General features: G+C 40.8%; 3 protein-coding genes across 3 annotated transcripts in view; all 3 read right to left on the bottom strand.

Annotated features, from left to right (window-relative positions):
• Positions 1 to 5,478: 5,478 nt before the first annotated feature.
• LOC123758389 (ras-like GTP-binding protein RhoL) overlaps positions 5,479 to 23,389 on the bottom strand; it is a 179,258-nt gene continuing 161,347 nt past the window's right edge. The window contains exon 6 of the mRNA XM_069322438.1: positions 5,479 to 16,419. The gene's annotated coding sequence lies outside the window, so the exon portion shown is untranslated. The remainder of the gene's footprint in view (positions 16,420 to 23,389) is intronic.
• LOC138363579 (uncharacterized) lies at positions 11,165 to 11,776 on the bottom strand. Its single transcript, XM_069322936.1, has one exon. It carries the CDS (start codon positions 11,774 to 11,776, stop codon positions 11,165 to 11,167), a length of 612 nt encoding a protein of 203 aa, XP_069179037.1.
• Positions 17,771 to 18,568, bottom strand: LOC123758189 (uncharacterized). Its single transcript, XM_045742308.1, has one exon. It carries the CDS (start codon positions 18,566 to 18,568, stop codon positions 17,771 to 17,773), a length of 798 nt encoding a protein of 265 aa, XP_045598264.1.

Genomic DNA, 23,389 nt, shown 5'->3' with positions numbered 1-23,389 from the left:
CCGTAGAATGGATTCACCACGCATCGGACTGCCGCAGTCTCCAAGCACGAGTGTGTGTCCCGGTTGTATAAAATTATATCTTTTGTTACTTGAATTCAGTAATATTAGTGATTCAACCGGGCTACGAGGCATACCTAACAACAAAACATAGAAAGTTTCTCTCAATCCTCATTAGGTACTATCTGAAATATCCTTATAATGTCTATATAGTAGGCTGTAGCAATTTGTATATTATGAAATCTCGGCAGATCTACTGTGACGACGTGAGAGAGTATTCCACCTGTTCCAACATGCTGGAGTACTGAACGCAGTGACCACGAGGTCCCACGAGGTCCACATTGAATGCATGATCCACCTAATGTCTACTCCCGTGTCCTTGCTAGTGTAGGAAGAAATCTTCTGACCGGTTAAGCTTAAGTTTTCTTACAATTAACCAATAGCAGTGTAGCATACTAACCTATTTATTTAAATATTATTATTATCCTAAATAATTAAGTTAGTATAGCATTATTAAACCAGCCCCCAAATTTTTATGTTTATAGGATAACATCTAGCAGGAATTAAACATAAACATACAGTCCACTTCCTCATAATAAATCTAAATTTAAATAAACACCTGCTTTGAAATTCCACACAGAGGGTAAGTCATAGTGAATCTGTTAGGGTATGTACTTATGGCACTGGGCCAGTTCTGAGCCGAATCCCCAATAGTATGACATTGAGCCCGTTCTCCATAATTAAGTTCATTATCGGGTGACTCTCCAGTGTGTTCTCTGCTGGTGGTAGTAGTGGAGATGGTGAAAGAAGGATATTATTGTTTATTTTAATTTTATCGGCGGCTTCCCGACTAGGTGGAAAGCCCAGGGAAAAATTGGGTGACACATGAAGAAGAGAGTTCAGGGGGCCCTGATAGGCAAACAGCTCAGTTTGGGTTGATGATACTGGTCCTCCCAGTCTCTAATATGCCTGTTCGCTGTCCATGCAAAGAGCAGCGCCAGCATTCTCATATTCTCTGTCCACCAATTCGTCTGTGAAGATGTGGGTGGCTCGTGCTACTGCAATGCTGCTCATTTGCTTTTCTATGATGCGCCTTCAGAATGTTGGATCATAGGCAGCCTTATTCATCGGAAGACCTTAAGAACATAAAAAAACATAAGAATAAAGGTAACTGAAAAAGGCCTATTGGCCCACATGAGGCAGCTCCTATTTATAACCACCCAATCCCACTCATAATTATCTCCAACCCACGCTTGAAACAATCAAAGGGGTGTCCACTTCCACCACGTTCTGTGGTAATTGGTTCCACAAATCAACAACCCTGTTGCCAAACCAGTATTTACCCAGGCAAATTTGTTAACCTTCTATTACTATTACTATAAAAAACCCTTCTATTACTATTTTGAAGGTAGACTCCTCCCACGGTGGGGAACAAGTTTGGGTTGATGATACTGGTTAGGGTGTGGATGATCACCTCCTATATCTAGAATCTGATTTTTAGTTGTAGTCTGTTTTGGACTTCTCCCGCTCTGACAGCCCAAGAATTTTCGTTGTTTTGGCCAAGTCCAACCACCAAGGCCTATCGTACTGGGACTGGATCAAGGGAAACAATTATCGTACTGATAGTCGTAGTTGTTCTTTGAGATATTCTTTCTTGATGAGAAGGCAAAGCCGTTTCCAATCTTAGAGTTTCAATTATGGTCCACATAGGGGCTCCCAGGGCAGCTCTCACAGCATTGTTTTGTGCTACTTCAAACTTTTTCCACTGTTGTTGTGATAAGCTTGTGAGTGCAGATGCTGCGTAGTCGACCACTGATCTAACTGTCTGTACATAATATGTGCGAAGTGCTTGCAGACTGGCTCTTCCAGAGAGGGAGGTTAGCGACCTGTGGATTGCCGTCCTGGCCGCAATTATCTTTCTCTAGTATGTGACCTCAGCATTCAAATTTATGTGTGTCCAGGATTATTCCTAGATACTGATACGTATCCACCCATTCAATTGGCTAACCCTGAACTGTGAGTTGGATGTTGGGCTTCACTATTTTTATGAGCATGGCTTTTGTCTTTGTAGAGTTGAGTTTTATTTCAATCTGTTTTGCCTCTTCACTGATGCAGTCTAAGCATTTGGGTGCAAGGGGCGCCACATCTCTTCCTTTTATGATGCTTGATAAGTAAAAGTTGCTTGAATCGATAATTGCAAAAGTCATTCATCTTCATCTTGAAAAACATAGATTAATTAATGATTCCCAATATGGTTTTACTAACGGCCGTTCACTTTTAACAAATATGCAATAATTGTATTCTAGTATAGTTGAGGCAGTTGATACTGGAAAGGATTGTGATGTTGTGTACCTTGACTTTAGCAAAGCATTTAATGCAGTGCCACATGAAAGACAGATTAAAAAGATAGAGGTTCACGGTATTGGGAGTGCTATATTAACTTGGATTAGGGCATGGCTGTACCAAAGGAAACAAAGAGTTAGTATAAATGGGGTCAAGTCAGAGTGGGAAAATGTTGTAAGTGGAGTGCCTCAAGGCTCTGTCCTGGGACCTCTGTTATTCATCTATATAAATAAAAATAGAAATGTTCATTTGTTCAAAATCGCTAATCTCCGAAAGTTCTTCACCGATTGCTCTGAAATTTTCACACAATGTTCCATTCGCATCCGGCCAGGTTTTTATATACATACTATATAGCTGTTACGTCTGTGACAGTAAAAAAACATGGTTTTTTTTCCGAAAAACTGTGTTTTTCATGTGAGGGAAATTGTTGAAACCTCTTTACCAATTGCTTTGAAATTTTGACACAAAGTTGCATTCGAATAGGCTCATCTTTTTATATATCTACTATATACATGCCTCACCTGTGACAGGAAAAGCATGCTTTTTTTGAAAAATAGTGCCATCTGTTAGACGTAAGAGAAACACATGCTGTAATCTCCGAAGGTTCTTCACCGATTGCTTCGAAATTTTGACACAATGTTGCATTCGAATAGGTGCGTCTTTTTATATACCTACTATAAAGATGCTACCCCTGTGACAGGTAAAAACATGCGTGTTTGAAAAACAGCGCCATCTGTTGCACATAATAGCAACATTCACGCTCTACTAAATATGTCACGAATTCCATTTCAATGTTTCCAATTGCATTGATAAACTTTATTTTCATAGATTTCGATTTATTTTATTTTTTATTTAATTATTTTGTGTGACATTGTGTTGGAATTGAGCTGTGTTGTTTACCATACTGTTCATTTTGTAAAGTATAAGTATAGATGCAACACCTGTGACAGGCAAAACTATGCTTTTCTTGACAAACAGCGCCATCTGTTGCATGTAGAGTAACACACATGTTATACTAAATATGTTACAATTCCATTTCAATTGTTCTGATTGCCTTGATAAATTGAATTTTCATAAATTTTTATTTATTTTCATTTTGATTTAAATATTTTGTGTAAATTGCATTGGAAATGACTTGTTTTGTTTACCATACTGGTCATTTCGTGAGTATATTTTATTTTTTCATTGGGTTTTCATTTCGTTTCTTAATTGTTTTTCTTATATTTCAGTGAGGGGGAACATCAGAACATTTGATGTTCCCAATTTTCTGATGGGAACAACAGATCATTTGGGAATGCATTGGACGAGGGAGTGAGGAATTGTGGGGATGACGAGGCAATGGGATTGGGGGATGGTGGAGAGGACGAGGAGACAGGGGAGTTGGGGATGGTGGGGACAAGAGGACAGGGGAATGGAGAATGGTGGGGAGGACAAGGGGACAGGGGAGTCAGGGATGGAGGGGAGGATGAGGGGACGGGGTAGTAGGGAATGGTTGTGAGGACGAGGGGATGGAGGAGTGGGAGATGGCAGGGAGGATGAGGGGATGGTGGAATGGAGAATAGTTAGGAGGACGAGGGGATGGTGTAGTGGGGGATGGTGGGGAGAACAAAGAGATGGGGGAGAGGGGGAATGGCATGGAGGACGAGGAGACGGGGGAGTGAGGAATGACTGGGTATCACCCCTGATAGATGTTTGAAACGTTGTTCCAAATCACTTTCTCGGACATATGAAGGATACTCTGGTTCCTCATCCGTAAGGGACACTAGAGTTCTGAGAGGTTTTCCATACATCAAATGAGCTGGACTTAATGGTTCACGCTGTGAAACATCATCAGAGAGGTAGGTAAGTGGTCGTTTGTTAACTCAAGCCTCAATCTCAATGGCAATGGTTTAGAGCTCCTGCAGGCAAATCTTTTGGTGGTGTAGGGTTTTCCATAGAGAACGTTTCACCGTACCAATCATGCATTCATAGAAGACTCCATGCCATGGTGCTCTGGGAGGTATGAATTTTCAGTAGAAGTGCCGTTGACTTAGGGCTATGCACACCTTTGGGTGGTTTCAGATTTTCCTCAGACATGCTTCTCCTGCCACTAAGTTGGACCCATTGTCTGAGATCATTAACTTAGGACAGGATCTACGTGAAGCAAACCTGTGGAAAGCCTGTGAGAATGCCTCGGCACTCATGTTGGGAGTCATCACTTCTCAATGTACTGCCCTTGTTGTAGCACAAGTGAAAAGACAGATATATGCCTCTACTGGTTTTTCGTCCTTGGTGTCTGTCAATGTTAGAGTTGCTGTACAATCTACCCCTGTAGTCTCAATGGGACGAATATATACAACTCGCTCCTTTGGGAAATGAGGAGGTCGCAGATATGGACACACTCTGGCATCGTATTTCCGGCAAATAACACAGGATTTAATTATGGATTTTACAGTCTGTCTACCTTGGGGTAGCCAGTACTGTTGTCTTAAGTCTGTGAGAGAATCTAATACCCCACCTAGCAAAGTGTTGTATCTGTGTATGTGTAACACAATCAGCTTGCTTACTATGTTGCGACGAGGAAGCAATATTGGATTTTTTGCTTTCAGATCTATGTCTGCATGCTGTAAGCGGCCTCAGCATTTTATTATGTTATAATTGTTAGTGTCTATTCAGACACCCAGATCATTTTGAAGCTTCTTAGGGACATTGTCAAATTCTATCCCGAATATATCTGTCTGAGCTCTTTTGACCCAGTACCTTAGGGCACTAGAGAATTGATGCTTGATTCCTATTTTCTTTAGAAAATCAAACACCATTTGGGTGACACCTATTAGTTTATTCAGTTCAGAGTACCGATTAGGATCAATTACCAAAGTCTGAAGTGGTTCTGGATTCTCAGTGGGAACAGTGACATTGGTCACAATGACTAGTGGCTTGCGCCACTGGTCACTGACTAGCCACTGAGGGCCATTGAACCTGTCGTGACGCTGAACCCCGGTTCATTCCGAACACAGCGATTACACAACACATAACACCTTGCCTCAGCAACCGTTACTACCACCGTGTACTCCTACACACACCAGACCCTTGAGGCGTACCACTAGGTTTGTACTGGAACACAATGAATGAACATATCGAAGGTATTTAAAGGCCGTCGGGTTTTGTCATTTAATTACAAAGAATAGACTCTGACAAATAATACTATATTAATTAACATACTCTATTAGGTCAATACACTTCCAATACCTATAGACCACTTGACCTCCGCGATCACCACCCACACTCGTAACTTCCGCCTAAGTCCCTAATACGGAATGATTACTACAACGCTCCACACCCGGTTAGTCTTACATTCAATACTCACATACTGCAGACTTAACTTGGTCACTAAGATCACAACAGGCTCTCGCATAGCTGTCTGCTACACTTCGCTGCTGCCACAACCGGAGATGCGGAGGACTTCCTAGTTCCACTCCCACAATCAGACTGACTTCAGTCAGCCATCTACCTCAACCATTTCACCCCACCTCTCAAGGAAGGTATAATCCGATTAACCTTATCCCTAGAGAGGTAATCTTGTTCCTAGAAGCCTAACGAAGAATAATTCCTCTTTCCAGGAATTAATCATTTGGCTAAACAGCTTCGGTCTTAATCCATTGACCTTTCTTAGATATGTGATCCATAGTCTGTCTACTTACATGTACTTCCAATCATCATTCGTTAAGTGTTGTAGTAATGATCCTCTAGCTAATAATTCCTACTAACTTGTGGATTACAACACCACTCCCCTCCTTAAACACGCATATGTCCCCATATGCATCATTGCAATGGTTCCATTAGTGTAAGGACCTGGAGGATGCACCCACCATATGTGTACAACTAAAAAATCATCCAATAAGTTCATCATACACACAATGAAATAAATTAAAATTTTCCCCGACATGACTCACAACACTTCTCCAACATATACATTATATTCACATCATAGCACAGGTAAAATAGTCTGTAATAATTTTTCCCATCTCCAACAATGCACATATACCTAAACTGCTGACATATAATTACATACAAACATAACCATAAAATTACATGGACCAGAATGCTGGCACTTAAACAGAAATGACACTAGTCATTAATATATACACAACACATATATATCTAAGGTTCTTCATCCTTAGTAATTATAATTTAACATCTTGCCCTGTACTGTTGACATAAGGGCTTACAATGATCACACAATGTTTCACTGGCCTCCTCCACAATTGGCAACATCACCTCTCTTGTCTTCGTGTCCCATGGTTGCTAGGTCATAGATCCTCCATGACCCAGACAAAACCCAGGCTGTCCAGCCTGGTGAATGTTGTCAATGTCCCATCGTTGCTCTGAGCTAACGTGATCCTGGCCTCCAGAGCAACGGAGATTCCTACCCCAGGGTCATGTTCCCTCGGGTCTGTGCTGACGTCTCGTTCCAGGGCACCAATCCCAGAACGCTGTAGATACCTCACAGCTCTCTGGTCTAGGCCCATCCGCCCAGAGTGTGTCCACCTGTATTCACAACTTCCCGACCGCTGTACCTGCAAAATATTCCCTCGGAGCCCCCTGGCTCGATCCCATTATTACATAACCCCCTCGGCTCCTTACTCTCTCCCCGTATATAGCCTGAGCGCAGCTGCAAAACCATTGCAGCTGGCCCTTATCCCTGCTTTGATGTCAGGGGGCGAATTTCGCCTATAACGTCACGTTGGCTTCACTTCCACCCCCCTTTTTTTTCTAGAATAACTGAGTGTAGCCTCATAGCTTCCCTTCTACTCTACCTGAAGCTCTGTGACATGATCCCGGGGGACCTTCTCAAGCCTAACACTCAGTAATGGTGCCGATGAGGTAATATACATTATATACATACACATACATTATCACAATAAATACCTCATTAAAATAATTTCACACTTATGTCACTAAAACATCATACTGCCACTGGCTCGCCTCTAGCGAGATTCCTGTAACAACTTAATTAATGAGAGATTAGTATATCTACTTGGCTGAAATTTGAAATTCTACCTTATAATCTTATCCATAAGACTTACCCACTCCGACTTAATTAATGAAAATTTTAATGAAAATAATGAATTTTTATTAGTCTTTTATGAGTCTTGCTAGAGATATCGACTTGACTCGCCTACTGCAGCCACCAACTCCTGCAATTATCCACATTTCATCTTATCCATAAGACTTACTTACTCCGACACACCATTACCACTGGTCATCCCAACCACTGATGACCTCAATATAACGCCACACATCCCTACAACCACTTCCTGCGTCCTAACGCACCGACCTTGCTACGCCAATACTCACCTTACCGACCACTACCTGGCGCCCTGCGCCACCATATACTCCACAACACCACACTCCATACCAGGCGTCCAAACGCCACTACACTACACCACCCAATGGCGTCCCCAACGCCCTCAACACAACACACGGCGTCCCCAACGCCATCAACACAACACACGGCGTCCCCAACACAACACACGGCGTCCCCAACGCCCTCAACACAACACACGGCGTCCTCAACGCCCTCAACACACCACACACGGCGTCCCCCAACACCATTACCACCACAGGCATATGCCTTGCGCCAGAGCGCATCAAAACACCACGAGACGTCACCACCAATAACACCACCAATAAGTAACCAGACGCCACACACACTCCCTTTTCTCTCGTAATCCATTAATTACCTGACCAACACTCGTCAGGCATAATTTCTTGTGTAGTGGCCACCCGCCACACACTACAACCTGCGTTAACATACTTCAACGCTAATGTCTACAATACACCCGGTGTTACAACAACCAGTTATGCTACACATGCTACACCTTGGCGCTACAATGCCAACAATGTCATGCACTATACTACATCCATGATATCCACAGTGAAAACATGCACATTTCACTACAGTAAATACTATGCATTACGCTGGCGTCTAATAAGCCACTACACATGCATTACACTACACACCACATGCATTACACTACACACCCCGGCGTCCAAACGCCAATACACAACCATGCACTACACCCGGCGCCACACACCCCCACCAACGGGACATGCTCCCCGTGTCCCACGCTAACACTCTCCATAATGCTACCTGCACCCACAAAAAAATCTCCCTGGCCCTCTCCAGGGTACAGCAGACGGCGAACCCCAGACGTCAAATTACGCGTCGCTCGCTATGCCAAGGCGTCCATAATTCACTGCGCCTATTTTCTGTATCTACACCTGACAACGCCGGAACTCGCACAATACTTTAGGTAATATTTCATTATCCTTAAAATATTCGATTTACACGTCACATAAAATTTAATTAACTTTAAATTACGTAGTTTACACGATTAATTTCACCTTAGCAACGGTTTCTCACTATTTCCGCCTTACCAACGATATAAAACAAGCTCCAAGGTGCGGCTCGCTTGGCCCACCCATCGCTTGGCCCGCACATGGCCGCACATGGCCCACGCTGGCCCACATTCACCCGCGCTAGTTTACCTCGCCACGCTGTATAATCCGCACTGCGAACACTGTATAATCCACACTACGAACACTGTATAATCCGCACTACGAACACTGCACTTGTTTTGGATCCCGATGCTTCAGTGGTCCAGACTTGCCTCTTAGCCGTCTCTCGTTGCGGGAATCTGGAAAGAAAGAAATAAACCCCACATGTGCCCCACAATGGCCTAGTCCCTTTAATTAACTAACTCCTCTGCCCTGGTCTCACCTGACCCTTCTTTCCTCCGTCTAGTAACCACCATTCTCACCACAACCCGACGTCTATCATTTCCCGAACATTCCCTCACCAACTAAACCAGAACCACACTTCCTTCATCTCGCACAGTGTTCCAAAACCTGTTTGCGCTGCCACCAAATATGTCGTGACGCTGAACCCCGGTTCATTCCGAACACAGCGATTACACAACACATAACACCTTGCCTCAGCAACCGTTACTACCACCGTGTACTCCTACACACACCAGACCCTTGAGGCGTACCACTAGGTTTGTACTGGAACACAATGAATGAACATATCGAAGGTATTTAAAGGCCGTCGGGTTTTGTCATTTAATTACAAAGAATAGACTCTGACAAATAATACTATATTAATTAACATACTCTATTAGGTCAATACACTTCCAATACCTATAGACCACTTGACCTCCGCGATCACCACCCACACTCGTAACTTCCGCCTAAGTCCCTAATACGGAATGATTACTACAACGCTCCACACCCGGTTAGTCTTACATTCAATACTCACATACTGCAGACTTAACTTGGTCACTAAGATCACAACAGGCTCTCGCATAGCTGTCTGCTACACTTCGCTGCTGCCACAACCGGAGATGCGGAGGACTTCCTAGTTCCACTCCCACAATCAGACTGACTCCAGTCAGCCATCTACCTCAACCATTTCACCCCACCTCTCAAGGAAGGTATAATCCGATTAACCTTATCCCTAGAGAGGTAATCTTGTTCCTAGAAGCCTAACGAAGAATAATTCCTCTTTCCAGGAATTAATCATTTGGCTAAACAGCTTCGGTCTTAATCCATTGACCTTTCTTAGATATGTGATCCATAGTCTGTCTACTTACATGTACTTCCAATCATCATTCGTTAAGTGTTGTAGTAATGATCCTCTAGCTAATAATTCCTACTAACTTGTGGATTACAACAAACCACATCTCTGCTTTGGTTAACTGCCGTAAAGTCAGGCCTCGGGAGAGATAGACAGCTGGATTCTCTTTCGTGGGTACATAGTAAAGTCAGGTCTCGGGAGAGATAGACAGCTGGATTCTCTTTCGTGGGTACATATCTCAGTTTGTACCCTGCGGACAACTCTCGCATTTCCATAATGCGGTTACTAACATAAGGATTTTTACTGTTATTGTTTTTCACCCACTGTAGTACTGCCTCATTATCTGACCATACTACTGTTAATTCAAAGTGGATGTTGCTTAAGGCCTTGATCAGATAATGAGCCAATCTTACTCCTAACAGTAGGGCTGTTAAGTCCAGTTATGGCAATGATCTTTTCTTTAATGGTGCCACTCTGGCTTTTGATGTGAGCAAATTGGCTTGCCCATTTGAAACCAGGTAAGCTACTGTGCCATAAGCCTTTCCTAAGGCATCACAGAATACATGTAGCTTAATTGGTTCTTTTTCATTTACTGTGTTCCATGGGAACTTGACAGACTCTAGGATACTTAAATCTTTCACTAGCCCATGCCATTTTTTTTGTAAGGTAGGTGTTCGAAGATCATCCCAGCCTATCTTTTGTTGCCAATATTCCTGCATTATCAACTTCCCATTTATTAAGATTGGAATTAATAGTCCCAATGGGTCGAAGGGTTTGCTGACTTGATATAGTATCTTTCTCATTGTTAAGTTGGTGGTATCTGGCTCCACCAACTTGATTGTCAACTGATCTGCTGTCGTATCACATTCGACGCCTAGTACCTTTGTCTTTTGGGGTACCTTGTATTCGGGAAATTCTTTTTCGATCAGTTGATTTAATATGACATTGTTGGAGACCCATGACTGGAGTGGCATATTTGCTCCCAATAAATCTCAATTGGCCTCATCATATGTGTTCAGCAGTTTGCTTTCACTGCTGGTTGTTCCTTGGAAATTGTCCACATACAGGTTGTCGCTAATTTCTGTTTTATTTGGGCTATTAGACTTCTTCAAGTGCGTGTCTGAGGTAGCTTGAAGCAGAAACGGATAAGTGGCACCAAACAAAACAGACTCAAACCTGTAAGTGATTAATTTACTGTTTGGATCATTAGGATCCTTGATCCACAATGAACTTGGTGTAGTTACGGTCTTCTTCTTGGAGACCTACCCTAAAGAAGGCCTTGCTGATGTCGACCATGTATGTGTAAGTCCCGATGTGGAACTTTATCAGCATGTCGTATAGCCTTTGTGTCAGGCTAGGGCCAGTTTGAAGACAGTCATTTAAGGAAACACTATTCTGCCTAGTCTTAGCACTGCAGTTAAATACTATCCTTATTGCAGTAGTAGCTGAATTTTTCAGTACTGGATGGTGTGGCAGGTAGTGCCCTTCCTTTGGGTCATCATTTGTTACAACCTCGACAAATTTGTTGTCGAGTTGTTGCTTGATTATTTCATGGTACAATTTCAAATTCTCAGGATGTCTTTGTAAGTGCATCACCTGTGACCTTAATTGGTCTTGTGCCATGAAATGATTGACAGGTCGCTGAGGATGATTCAGCTTCCATGGTAACCTGACCCAGTATTGATTATCTCTGTAGACAACTGAGTCTAGGTATTGTTTGTAAGTCCATCCATCTAGACTAGGTTGTTCAGGGACAATGCCAAGAGTTGCCAAGTTCCATAATTTATGTACAGGGAGATGAAGCTCTTCCTCGGACATGTCTCTGAATTGTAATGGAGACTGTTCTCCTACTCATGCAACCATTACTGGGTTGGCGTGTTAGTGGTTATTGTGATTGGTGTTGTCGTTGTTGATCGTCCTTCCTTTGCGACAAACCAACCCAAAACCCGGAGAGTGCTTATTTTTACCAGGAGATCACCCTGGGCTCTTCTGGCACTTGGAGAGGGGCTCAACGTCACACGTTTAGCAGATGCGGCTCCAACACTAGCCTCGTTGTCACGTGCACACATCCAGTCGAGTCGCCGTGACTCCCCACTCTCTCCTCATGTGGTTTGATCTCCTCAATCCCCTTTGTTTTATTATTATTATTCCGTTCTACCCTGTCCTCAGTTTTAGTTCTTGGTTCTTTCTCTCTCTGTTTCTCTCTTACCTACTTCCTGGAAGCCTCATTAGGACAAGGGCAAACACCAGCAAATTTGAATACATTTACTGGACAAAGCACATACATACACATATATAATAATAATAATGAATCCTACACTCTATACTATTTCAGTCAGGTTGCACTCCAATACAATTTAAATTCCATTTAAATTTTAAATTTAATTGTATTGATCTATGTCATTTATTGAAATCAATTATTGATCTCATTTTTGTTCTTTTAATTAAGTTCATACTAATTATAGGTTAAAACTAAGCTAAATAAAATTTATTATCTTTAAGATTATTTTACTTTACAATTATCATTTGTCAAATTTTTTTTTATATATATTCATCTTGACAGTCTCTACTGATTTTTTGTTCTCTCCACCAAACTTGTGTATCCTCCATGGCTATCTAGTGACCTTAATTCTACCTCTAATTGTTTCAATTCTTTTGTTTACTTGCATTTATTGTTGTGTTTTGCCATAATTATTCTCTAATTTTAGCAGACTCAATACTTTGTAAGTTCTTATTGTATTGTTATATTATTATATTGTTGTGTTTTGCTATAATTACTTTCTATTTTACAGCAGATTTAGTTTTCATCTGTTCCTGTAATTGCTTATCTTATTGTATCGTGACATTATCTTATCTATATGCTTACTGATATTGATCCTGATCGAAATCTTCTGTCCCATATCCACACAAATCAGCACATTGATCATCATTATTGCAGGTATTACACAGCAAATCTTGCAAAAAACAAACTCCTAAATAGCACCTGCTTATCAGTTTACAACCAAAATGTTAGGTCACTTGGTAAACATTTTGATGATATAAATGCACTACTTACAGCACTAGGTACTAAATTATCTTTCATCATTTTAACAGAAACTTGGCTAAGTAATGACTATACCCAACTCTACAATTTAGCTGGTTATAAAGCCATTCATAACTGCAGGCCTAACAAAAAAGGTGGCGGTACAGCAATATATTACAAAGATACCTTCACTTGCAATAGTGTCATTAGTGATAGAGACGACTATTGTGAATATACCTTTGCCAAGTTCTCCAGTAAATCCCTTAAATCCTCCCTGATAATCGGTGCCATCTATAGATTTCCTAATACCAACATAGCTTTATTCTCTGACAATGTAAGGAATCTTATCATAAATAACAATCTCAACAAAAATCACATCATTCTGGGAGGTGATTTCAATATTGACCTGGGTCTTCAAAACAACCCTCAAGTTGACTATTTCCGTAACAGCATGCACTCCTGTATGCTAATCCCCACAATCACCAAGCCCACCCGAGTCACTCAAACATCTGCCACTACCCTGGATCACCTATGGACTAATATAACAGCTCCCCTTACATCTGGGGTAATTTATGACAGAACAACTGACCACTATCCTACTTTCCTCATAGCAAACATTGACACAGCACCACCAGAAACCAAAAAACTTTCATTCAGGCTACATAGTGAATCAGCTTTAGGCAATCTCTCTAATGCACTTCACAATATTAACTGGGAATCTGAATTTAATAATTCACAGGATATAAACTCATCAACTAACCTCTTTCTCTCCAAAACTCTAAGCCTCTACAACACTCACTGTCCCCTCCTTACCAAACAAGTAACTGATAAAAGAAAAAATAACCCATGGCTCACAAGTGGCATAATTAAATCAATCAACAAAAAACATGAATACGAAAAGAAATTTAGGGGTGGCCTAGTTTCAATGGAAGTAGTTAAAAGGTACTCATCATTGCTTACCAGTATCATAAGAAAAGCAAAACTTTCGTATTATGAAACTAGATTCAAAGAAGCAAAAGGCAACATGAAAAGCACATGGAATACCATCTCTAACATCCTGGGAACTAAACAACACTCCCACAACCAGATAACACTCTCTAAGAATGGCCTTACACTGTCATCTGACTTAGAAATGGCGAATGAATTTAATAGCTTCTTTTCATCGATTGGTGCTAACCTTGCAAGTAAAATCCCACAGACTCAGACACATATCAACACATATCTCTCAGGCAGCTATCCAAACTCTCTTCTCCTCTCACCAGTCAGCCCGTCAGATGTTGTGTCCATCATACACTCACTAAAAACCAAAGCTGGGAACATCAGTGAAATCCCATCCATTGTATACAAGAGCGCCTCCCATGCCCTTGCACCACCTATAGCTCTGCTGTTCAACAAATCCCTTGAGTTTCATACCTTCCCTGATATCCTTAAAAACGCAAGAGTAACGCCAGTTCATAAAGGAGGTAATCCGTCAGACATAAACAACTACAGACCAATATCGAACCTACCCATACTATCAAAAATATTTGAAAAAATTATCTACAAACAGCTCTACTCCTATCTCGTAAAATTTGACATTCTTAGCCCCTGTCAGTTTGGCTTCCGCTCTCAAAAGAGTACCAACGATGCAATTATTAGTCTCCTTGATATAATTTACTCAGCCCTTGACTGAGTAAATTCTGATATTATACTGACTATTCTGACTATTCTGATATTATCAGAATAATATCAAATTCTGCTTTCAGACAACACACAGCCCCCTTGTTTAACTCCCTAAACATGCTAAACATAATCTCACTCCACAAATTCTCTTGTGTCAACTACATTTACAAAACCCTGTTCTTAAATGCAAATCCTTGTCTGAAACTCTTCCTGGACAGATGTAATAGGACCCATTATCACCACACCAGAAATAAATATCTCTTCGATATCCCCAGAGTTAAACTTAATCTGTGTAAACACTCTATGCAAATAAAGGGACCCAGTTTATGGAACTCACTCCCTACTGAATTGAAAAGCTGTCCAACTTTTACATCATTCAAAATCAATACTAAAAAGTACCTAATTTCATCTTCATAGTTTTTCACTTTTTGCCTTAAAATTGCACTGTATCTATTGCTACCCAATCTCCCAACCTTTATGTTCCCAATTTGAACATCTTTACCATTGTGATCATTGCTGTTTTCTTATATGTGTTGCCAATCTGTTGTATGGTGTTTATAAATCTTGTTTATCTGTATCTTTTGCTACCCAGTCTCCCAATCTTTATGTACCCATTCTGAACATCTTTACCATTGAGATCATTGCTGTCTTATATGTGCTGTCAATCTGCTGTATGGTGTCTATTAATCTTGTTTAAATTACTAATCAAGCTGTCAATGTAATCAATCAGAGCTTTAATAGAACAATGTGCTTTAATATACTTACTTATCTCTCTCATCTCATTTTTCTCTTGTAATGTATCTTTCATTTATCAATTCTGATTGAAATTACCTACTTAAAATTATCTGCTAGATTAAGGACCTGCCCGAAACGCTGCGCGTACTAGTGGCTTTACAAGAATGTAAATACTGTACTACCCAATGTATTCTCACAAACCCTATGTACCTTCTTGTATATATATAAATAAATAAATACCATCAGAACTCTATCATCTGCTTATCAAGCGGTATACTATCTCCTGATTCACCACCTAATACTACCATCCTCCTCAAGTAGGTCAAGTCTTATAACATAATGTTGCACTATCAGCAAGAGAATATATTTCTATAAACACATACAAGGAAAACCTGCGTATGGCTGCAATAACATAAATATTAGTATAATTGTTCCTTGATATACAACAATGATCAATCGATCCCCCAATCAGTCCTAGAACACATATGTATGTCTCTGCAGGTAATCCACCCTACGACTGTAACCCTATACTTCAGTATAAGTACTCCTCGGCACAAAAATGGCAAACAATCACTCACCTTTCACTGCGTCTTGCACGCTAATGACAACCAAACACTCTAGCAACTCCCTACAAGTAATCAACCAGAACTTCCCTTCCACATCTGGAAGCTCACTACCCTGACATCTTCAGGTTCTTCTGGGTTTATCTACCAGGATCCTCCGCAGCTCTTCCAGGCTGCTACACCATGAAGTCTTCCTTGAACAACGAAGGTGCTTCACCACTTCTACCAGGGTCCTCCACAGCTTTCCTGGCTGCTACACCATGAAGTCTTCCTTGATCAACAATGGTGCTTCACCACTGGTATCACAAAAGCATGTAAACTCTGCTCCACTGCTTCTCCTCTCACAGGTAGAGGTCCAACTCCTCACTATAGGGACTGCTCTTCCACAGAGCTCAGTACCTTCCACAACCTTGGAGTCTCATCAACTACTCCCTCTCTGCTGGCTTCGAAGTTCTCAGCAACCTCTTCCCCAGACAAACCTGCAACCCATTGCCACACCAATAAAAATGTTTCCTTATAAACACATAAACAAAATAATCCACACAATATGTTTGCATCCAACATCTATCTCTTCTCTACATGCTGTGAGTGTGGACTCCCCCGTTTGGGCTGGTTCATCCTCCGCCTGGGGCAGGCGGCTCCTCACTCCTGGAGCTGTCCTTCGCCGCCAGCCAGTCAGTTGGCTCCAGGCGGTCAACGGGAGAGGACATGCCGCTTGTCCCTCCAGCTGTCTCTCCCATCTCCGTCCTCTTATTTAGGCTTTCTGCCTTATCAAAATATGCCTAATGTACCAATAAACATTCTCTACGATCGCTGGGCACACGATCAACTATAGGCAATCACTGTAAACTGGCTAAATTTGGGCTTACCACAAAAATGTCTCCTGCAGGGCGCTCTCCCTCTGACGGAGTCTGACCAGGGTGCTCTCACGGCCTACGATAATGTCTCTGGGCGGCTTAACAAACTCTCCTTGCCGTCCAGGACTTGAGGCCACACGTTCCCAGCTCGATTCCACAGCTGGAACGTCTGCACACTTCCTTCCTCTTGAAGGTATATCAAACAGGGGATCCTCTCTGACAGGAGCTCACACGGAGCGCAGCTTCCCCTCACGATATCTGGTACTCAAGTGACTTAAGCTCCCGAGCCTCACACCTCCACCAAATTATCCACATCTCATAACCAGTCATTTCTCTATATCCTAATTCACTGCCCATATTCTTAAACTGTCTATCAAATCCAATCAATTATTTTACATCTATATCTTTATGTCCACACTTCTGTGACCTCTTGTTCAGGTCAGGTCTTGCTGAATAACTCAAGGGGGAGACTTGTTTCTACTGCAGGCTGAGATCATAACAGTGGTCCACAGGTATGGGTTTGCTTCTACCGTAATACTGGGCATGTTAGCAAATAGCCACCCGCAGACAGTAACAGGTTCATTCCCTGCTTTTCATCCTTTCCTTTGATGAACTTATTGTAGACATCTGAACCCAATAAGGATTCCAATATTGGAGAGGTTGTCAGGCATGATTTTGTCAGCCAATTTGATTCCTTTTTCTTCTAGGAATTAGGCTGTTGTTCCATAAACATACAGGTCTGATGGGAATTTTTCTACTACAAGGGCTTATATCGTTCGGACATAACTACCTAAACATATTTTAGGCTGTGCCACCTTGAAGACTTGGACTCCGGAGTCAGGAATCCTGCTATGTCTATTCTCGTCTCACGTACAGGCTTGAGTTTCAAGCATCTACCAACTCTTGTGAGATAAAAGTCATTTGGAATCCTTGGTCAAATAATCCACGTATGGTGACCTTGGACTTTCTGTTTTTAAGGGTTAATTGGGCAGTGGGTACTATCAGACTTTGTTGATAGTACACTTACATCGGGCAGTGCTTTACAGAGCTGTACTGAAGTGGAAGTTCCTTCCTCCACTTGTGGTTTGGGAGACTTTGTCTTTGAATCCCCACACAGTGCTGTATGGTGTTGACCCTTATTGCACCTATTGCAGGTGCATATTTGAGTTGCACAGGTGTCGGGATTATGTGATCTTAAACACCTGGTGCATTTATGTAACTCCTGGAGTCGTTTTACACGTGTTGCATGATCAGGGTAGGTTTTGCAGTTGTACATGGAATGTTCTTCTTCACAGAACAGACATGGCCTCCAGACGTTAACAGCACCTTGGGGAGTCACCGTTTCGGGTGACACATTAACTGTAGGTTTGGAGGGACCCACTGCATATGTATCCACATTGCCTTGTTTCCACCTTGGGGTGGAGGTAGTTGCTTTAGATATATTTTGAGTACTGTTTGTACTCTTTTGTCTACTATGGATAGTTAATGAAGGTTTAGGTGTTGATTTACCATCTGTGTTGTCTCTTTGTCTTTCTATGACTGAGCGTAAACCTTCCATAATCTCTTTTACTGTCAGAGAAGATTTGGTATGTAAAACACACAACTTATCCAGTATTTCACTGGGTAATTTGTGTTTCATAAGAAATTGGATTAACCAATCTGATTCATCCAGATTCACTTTATTGTCAAGTTCCTTGAGTAAGGACTCAAGCTCCAATCTAAAAGCTTGGAGTGAGTCAGTGGATCCATCTGGTGCCGGTATATCAACCATTTTTTGTGTTAAAAGTCTAATAGCTTATTCTGGTTTAGCATAACTTTCCTTAAGGAGCTGTACTGCATTATCATAGCCGTCATCTGACAATGTTATATTATAGACCACTTTTAACGCTTCACTCTCTAAAACACCTTGTAAATATGTAAATTTTGTGGTCTTAGCAATATTGGCATTAGAATCCACTGAATCCAAAAATTTGTTCCAGAAGTTATCCCAATTTTCGTCTTCTTTTCCAGAGAAAGTTGGTAGACTAAGTGATGGTAGTTTGACTCTGATTGCTTCGGGTTTTGGGAAGCTGTGGTTGCAATGTTTGTTGTTGCCTTGCAATTGGCTATTACCTTGACAAGATGTTGTAACTTTGTTTGACTGGCATCTTCATAATCTGCCTGTTCCTGTACGACAGCCACTAGTGTTACTTCGTCTATTGCCGTGTCAGTAAGAACAGCCACACATTTTCCATTTGGCTTCTTATTTGTTCATATTTCTTTTCTGTGACTTTATGATAGCCCTCCAGTTCGACATGATCAACTGTACTCAGATCCTCGCATGTCTTGTTAAATGGCCTTTCATTACTGCGAGGGTCGCTTTTACATTTTTTGAAGTAGATATGATGGCTGTATTGGCGAGCCGTGCTGCAGTTGTAGTAGGCCCAAGTCTTGATGGCTTTGATTTAGGCTGCTGCTACCAGAACTTGAACTAGAGCTACTTATCATTTAATTAAAATACCTTATATATTATCATACACACACTAATGATTTGAGTGAAATCCACTGTCTATGGTTGTACCTTTAGGTTTGCTCCTCAAAATCACCCTAGGATGGTGTAGACACTAGTTAACACTCAAAGGTGCAATGATTATAGTTAAATTATTTCTATCGTATTGATAAATATTCAGCACAACTCGTGTTGTCATCAGTACTGCATAAAAAATATATACTTGCTAGGCTGTAATATAGGTTCAACTCTAGGCAAGTGTAAAATTCTACCCCTTCACCAGGATAGTACAATAAATAAGTTAGACTAGGTTGCTGTAGAACACCAATCTAATATTGTCCTACCCCCTGTATAAGGAATGGCTGAAAATTATTGTAATATATGCAGTAATTGGTAAGTGCAATATTATGTAATGTTTACATGTAAACACTTAAAATTATATATACATTTATGGTTAAATTAGCCTCTTATAATGAAAAAGCACAATTGTTCTTTTGGTTTAGTCCTCGGAACAATAATAGTGCCTGCTGTAAGTTCTGTTCACTGTTAGCAGAGATTGAAATAGTTAGGCTAGAAATATTTTAAGCAGTCTCTTCCTGCTATAATTAATATCTATGTAAATATTGCATTAATGGTTTATTTTTAATAGTCTGGTTCTCTAGACTAGACTATCCTGATTCGAAGACTAAACTTCTGTGGGAAAATCCTAACAGGCAATTTTTCTTTTTATTCTATTTTTTTAGTTAATTTCAATATTATTTTGGATCTTAGTGAACTGTATATTCTAATTCAGCCTACCACAACTTATCACACACAATGGGAGGAACATTTGCTTACACCACTGTGAGTGGATACCTGTAAGCACATGCTTACCTTATTATGCAAAATATAAATTATAAATCATACCACATATGGTGGCCTAATGTACTATTATTCTTATATCTACTGAAATTATGAACACTACTACTCTATCTACAGTTTCAATAATTATCTACTGAAAACAAGTGTTTCTTAGCAGATACTGTAGGTGGGGCCTGCTAAAGCTGTGATTTTCTCCTAGTATCTGGTAAGGGGTAGCTACATGTGCTCCAGGATGCATAAAATGGCTGCCTGGGCAAGCTGGTGTCGTAGTACAGTACACAGTTATGTTGTGGGGCCAGATGCAACCTTTCAGTAACTTTGCATCAAGGGTTTTCTGCTGAATGTTTATTATTAGTGGTTGCACATTAACATATAAGGTACAAGTATGACATGGAATAAGAGGGATGTATAATGCTGAATGCGTATTAGGTGTGAGCTTTAAACTCTCAGTATAACCGGCTACCTAAGTAATATTACCTAGTGTACACCAGTTAATAAAAGAATGTAAGGTAGTCGGATACTCAAGTGCTCCTATTGTTGAGGTGTTGCCGTGGTAAGTTCACTTAGGACAGAGTAAGGTGTCTATCGCGCATGAAGAATGTCGCAATTCTCGTGGAGCTCTTGCTTCGTGTGTTTGTTTACAAGTTGTCTCTGACGCCTTCCTTCTGCCTTCAACACATATTGTTGGAACCAAGCTCCCTCGGAGCTTGGTTGCAACAATATTTGTTGGTTCCATTTATATCTCAAAGGAATAGGGAGTCAAGCTAAATTTCTTGTGTTGGTAATTATATTCAGTCCTAGTGAATACTATTTTATTAAGTATAAACACTAGACTGAAGTTTTAAAAGAGATGTGAGTTTAATATATTACGTGTTGTTGATGACGTCACAGAATCTCATGTTCTTTGAATTTTAAGGGTAGCTGTTGTTATTATGTGTCGGATTTCCGACAATTTCAAGACGATTTAAATATCGTTTTGAAATGGTAAACAAATTGGCAGATGTAATTTAATGCTGACACATGTAAAGTATTGAAGCTAAGTAATGATGATAGATTTACAAGATACGAGCTAGATGGTGTTGAGATTGCAAAAGGGATATGTGAATTATGATTAGTAAGAATTTCAAGCCAAAAATTCAATGCATAAATGTTCAAAATTAGGCAAATAGGACAATGAAATATATTTTTCGAAGTGTTAGAAATAAAACACCTGGTGTTATTCTACAACTATATCATACTCTTGTTAGTCTCATTTAGATTATGCAGTTCAGTATTGGTTGCCATACTGTAGAATTATTGGTGACATGACATTATAGCATAACAAAGTGAATATTAATAGGGCATTAAAAATTTCAGCACATAATTGAACACGAAACAATTTGTATAAAATGGATAAGTTTAGATTTAGGAAATACCTGGATAAATACTGGTTTGGTAACAGGGTTGTCGATTTGTGGAGTCAATTACCGTGCAATATAATAAACGTAAGATCCCTTGATTGTTTTAAGTTGTTGTTTAACATTCAACTACTGGGAACAAAACGTTCCAAGTAGCACGGGCAATTGTGGCCCGTGTTGAACTTACCTGGCACAGGAGCGGGGCTGTAACTTATGTTGTTTGAAGCGTAGGTTAAACATATATATGAATGAGGTGAGGTAGATATAAATAGGAGCTGCCTCGTACGGGTGTTAAGTTGGTCAATAGGCCTTCTGTAGTTTCACAGATTCTTATTTTCTTATTAGGTTCTTTGTTCTCCCAGTCTATCTTTCCTTAGTTAAAGTCTCCCAAGATAAGCAAATTGGATCGATTTCTACAGGCAACAGAGGCTACCCTCTCAATTATAGCATTATCTGTCATGTTGCTTCTCTCATACACTTGCCAGGGTCGTCTGTCATATTGTGGAGGGTTAATTATCACTTCTACTACTACTCTTGGTCCTCCCATCCTAATGGTTCCTGTTTTGTAGTCTCTCAACCTCTCACTCCCTGGGATAACCATCTATATGGTGAAGATGCATACTTGGTCTTGGTGATAAGGAAAGTGAACATACATGGCTGGACTTGGTGATAAGGAAAGTGAACATACATGGCTGGACTTGGTGATAAGGAAAGTGAAGATGCATGGCTGGACTTGGTGATAGGGAAAGTGAAAGTGAATGGGCGAGTCTTGGTGATAAGGAAAGTGAAGCTGCATGGGCGAGTCTTGGTGATAAGGAAAATAAAATTGCATGGGCGAGTCTTGGTGACAAGGAAAGTGAAGCTGCATGGGCGAGTCTTGGTGATAAGGAAAGTAAAGCTGCATGGGCGAGTCTTGGTGATAAGGAAAGTGAAGCTGCATGGGCGAGTCTTGGTGATAAAGAAAGCGAAGATGAATGGCTGTTCATTTTGATGAATGTATAGTGTTAGGTGATGTTAGTGAAGAACAGTGGTGGGTGTAGAGGGTGAAGCAAAGTGGAAAAGAGGGTCACAGGTGGAAAAATGAAGGTTCATGCAAAGGTATGTCTGTAAACATTAAGTTAGATAGGAGGATAGTGCGAGGAAACTGCCCTGCTTGTGAAGTGTTGCTTGTGTACTGTAGTGTTGTGTTGCTTGTGTTCTGTAGTGTTGTGTTGCTTGTGTTCTGTAGTGTTGTGTTGCTTGTGTTATGTGTTGTTCTGTTGCCTGTGTTCTGTTGCCTGTGTTCTGTTGCCTGTGTTCTGTAATGTTGTGTTGCTTGTGTTCTGCAGAGTTGTGTTGATTGTGTTCTGTGGTGTTGTGTTGCTTGTGTTATGTTGTGTTCTGTTGCCTGTGTTTTGTAATGTTGTGTTGCTTGTGTTGTGTTGCTTGTGTTATGTAGTGTTGTGTTGCTTGTGTTCTGTAGTGTCATGTTGCTTGTGTTATGCTGTGTTGTGTTCTGTATTGTTGTGTTGATTGAGTTCTGTTGCTTGTGTTCTGTAATGTTGTGTTTCTTGTGTTATGTAGTGTAGTATTGCTTGTGTTCTGTAGTGATGTGTTACTTGCGTTGTATAGTGTTGTGTTACTTGAGTTCTGTAGTGTTGTGTTGCTTGTGTTATGTAGTGTTCTGTTGCTTGTGTTATATAGTGTTGTGTTTCTTGTGTTATGTAGTGTAGTATTGCTTGTGTTCTGTAGTGATGTGTTACTTGCGTTGTATAGTGTTGTGTTACTTGAGTTCTGTAGTGTTGTGTTGCTTGTGTTATGTAGTGTTGTGTGTTGCATGATTTATGTTGCTTGTATTATGTAGTGT

Source organism: Procambarus clarkii, chromosome 11 (assembly GCF_040958095.1).
Source record: "Procambarus clarkii isolate CNS0578487 chromosome 11, FALCON_Pclarkii_2.0, whole genome shotgun sequence".
NCBI lineage: Eukaryota > Metazoa > Arthropoda > Malacostraca > Decapoda > Cambaridae > Procambarus > Procambarus clarkii.
Note: the sequence above shows the minus strand (reverse complement) of the source record. Positions and strands in the feature narration are given on the sequence as shown.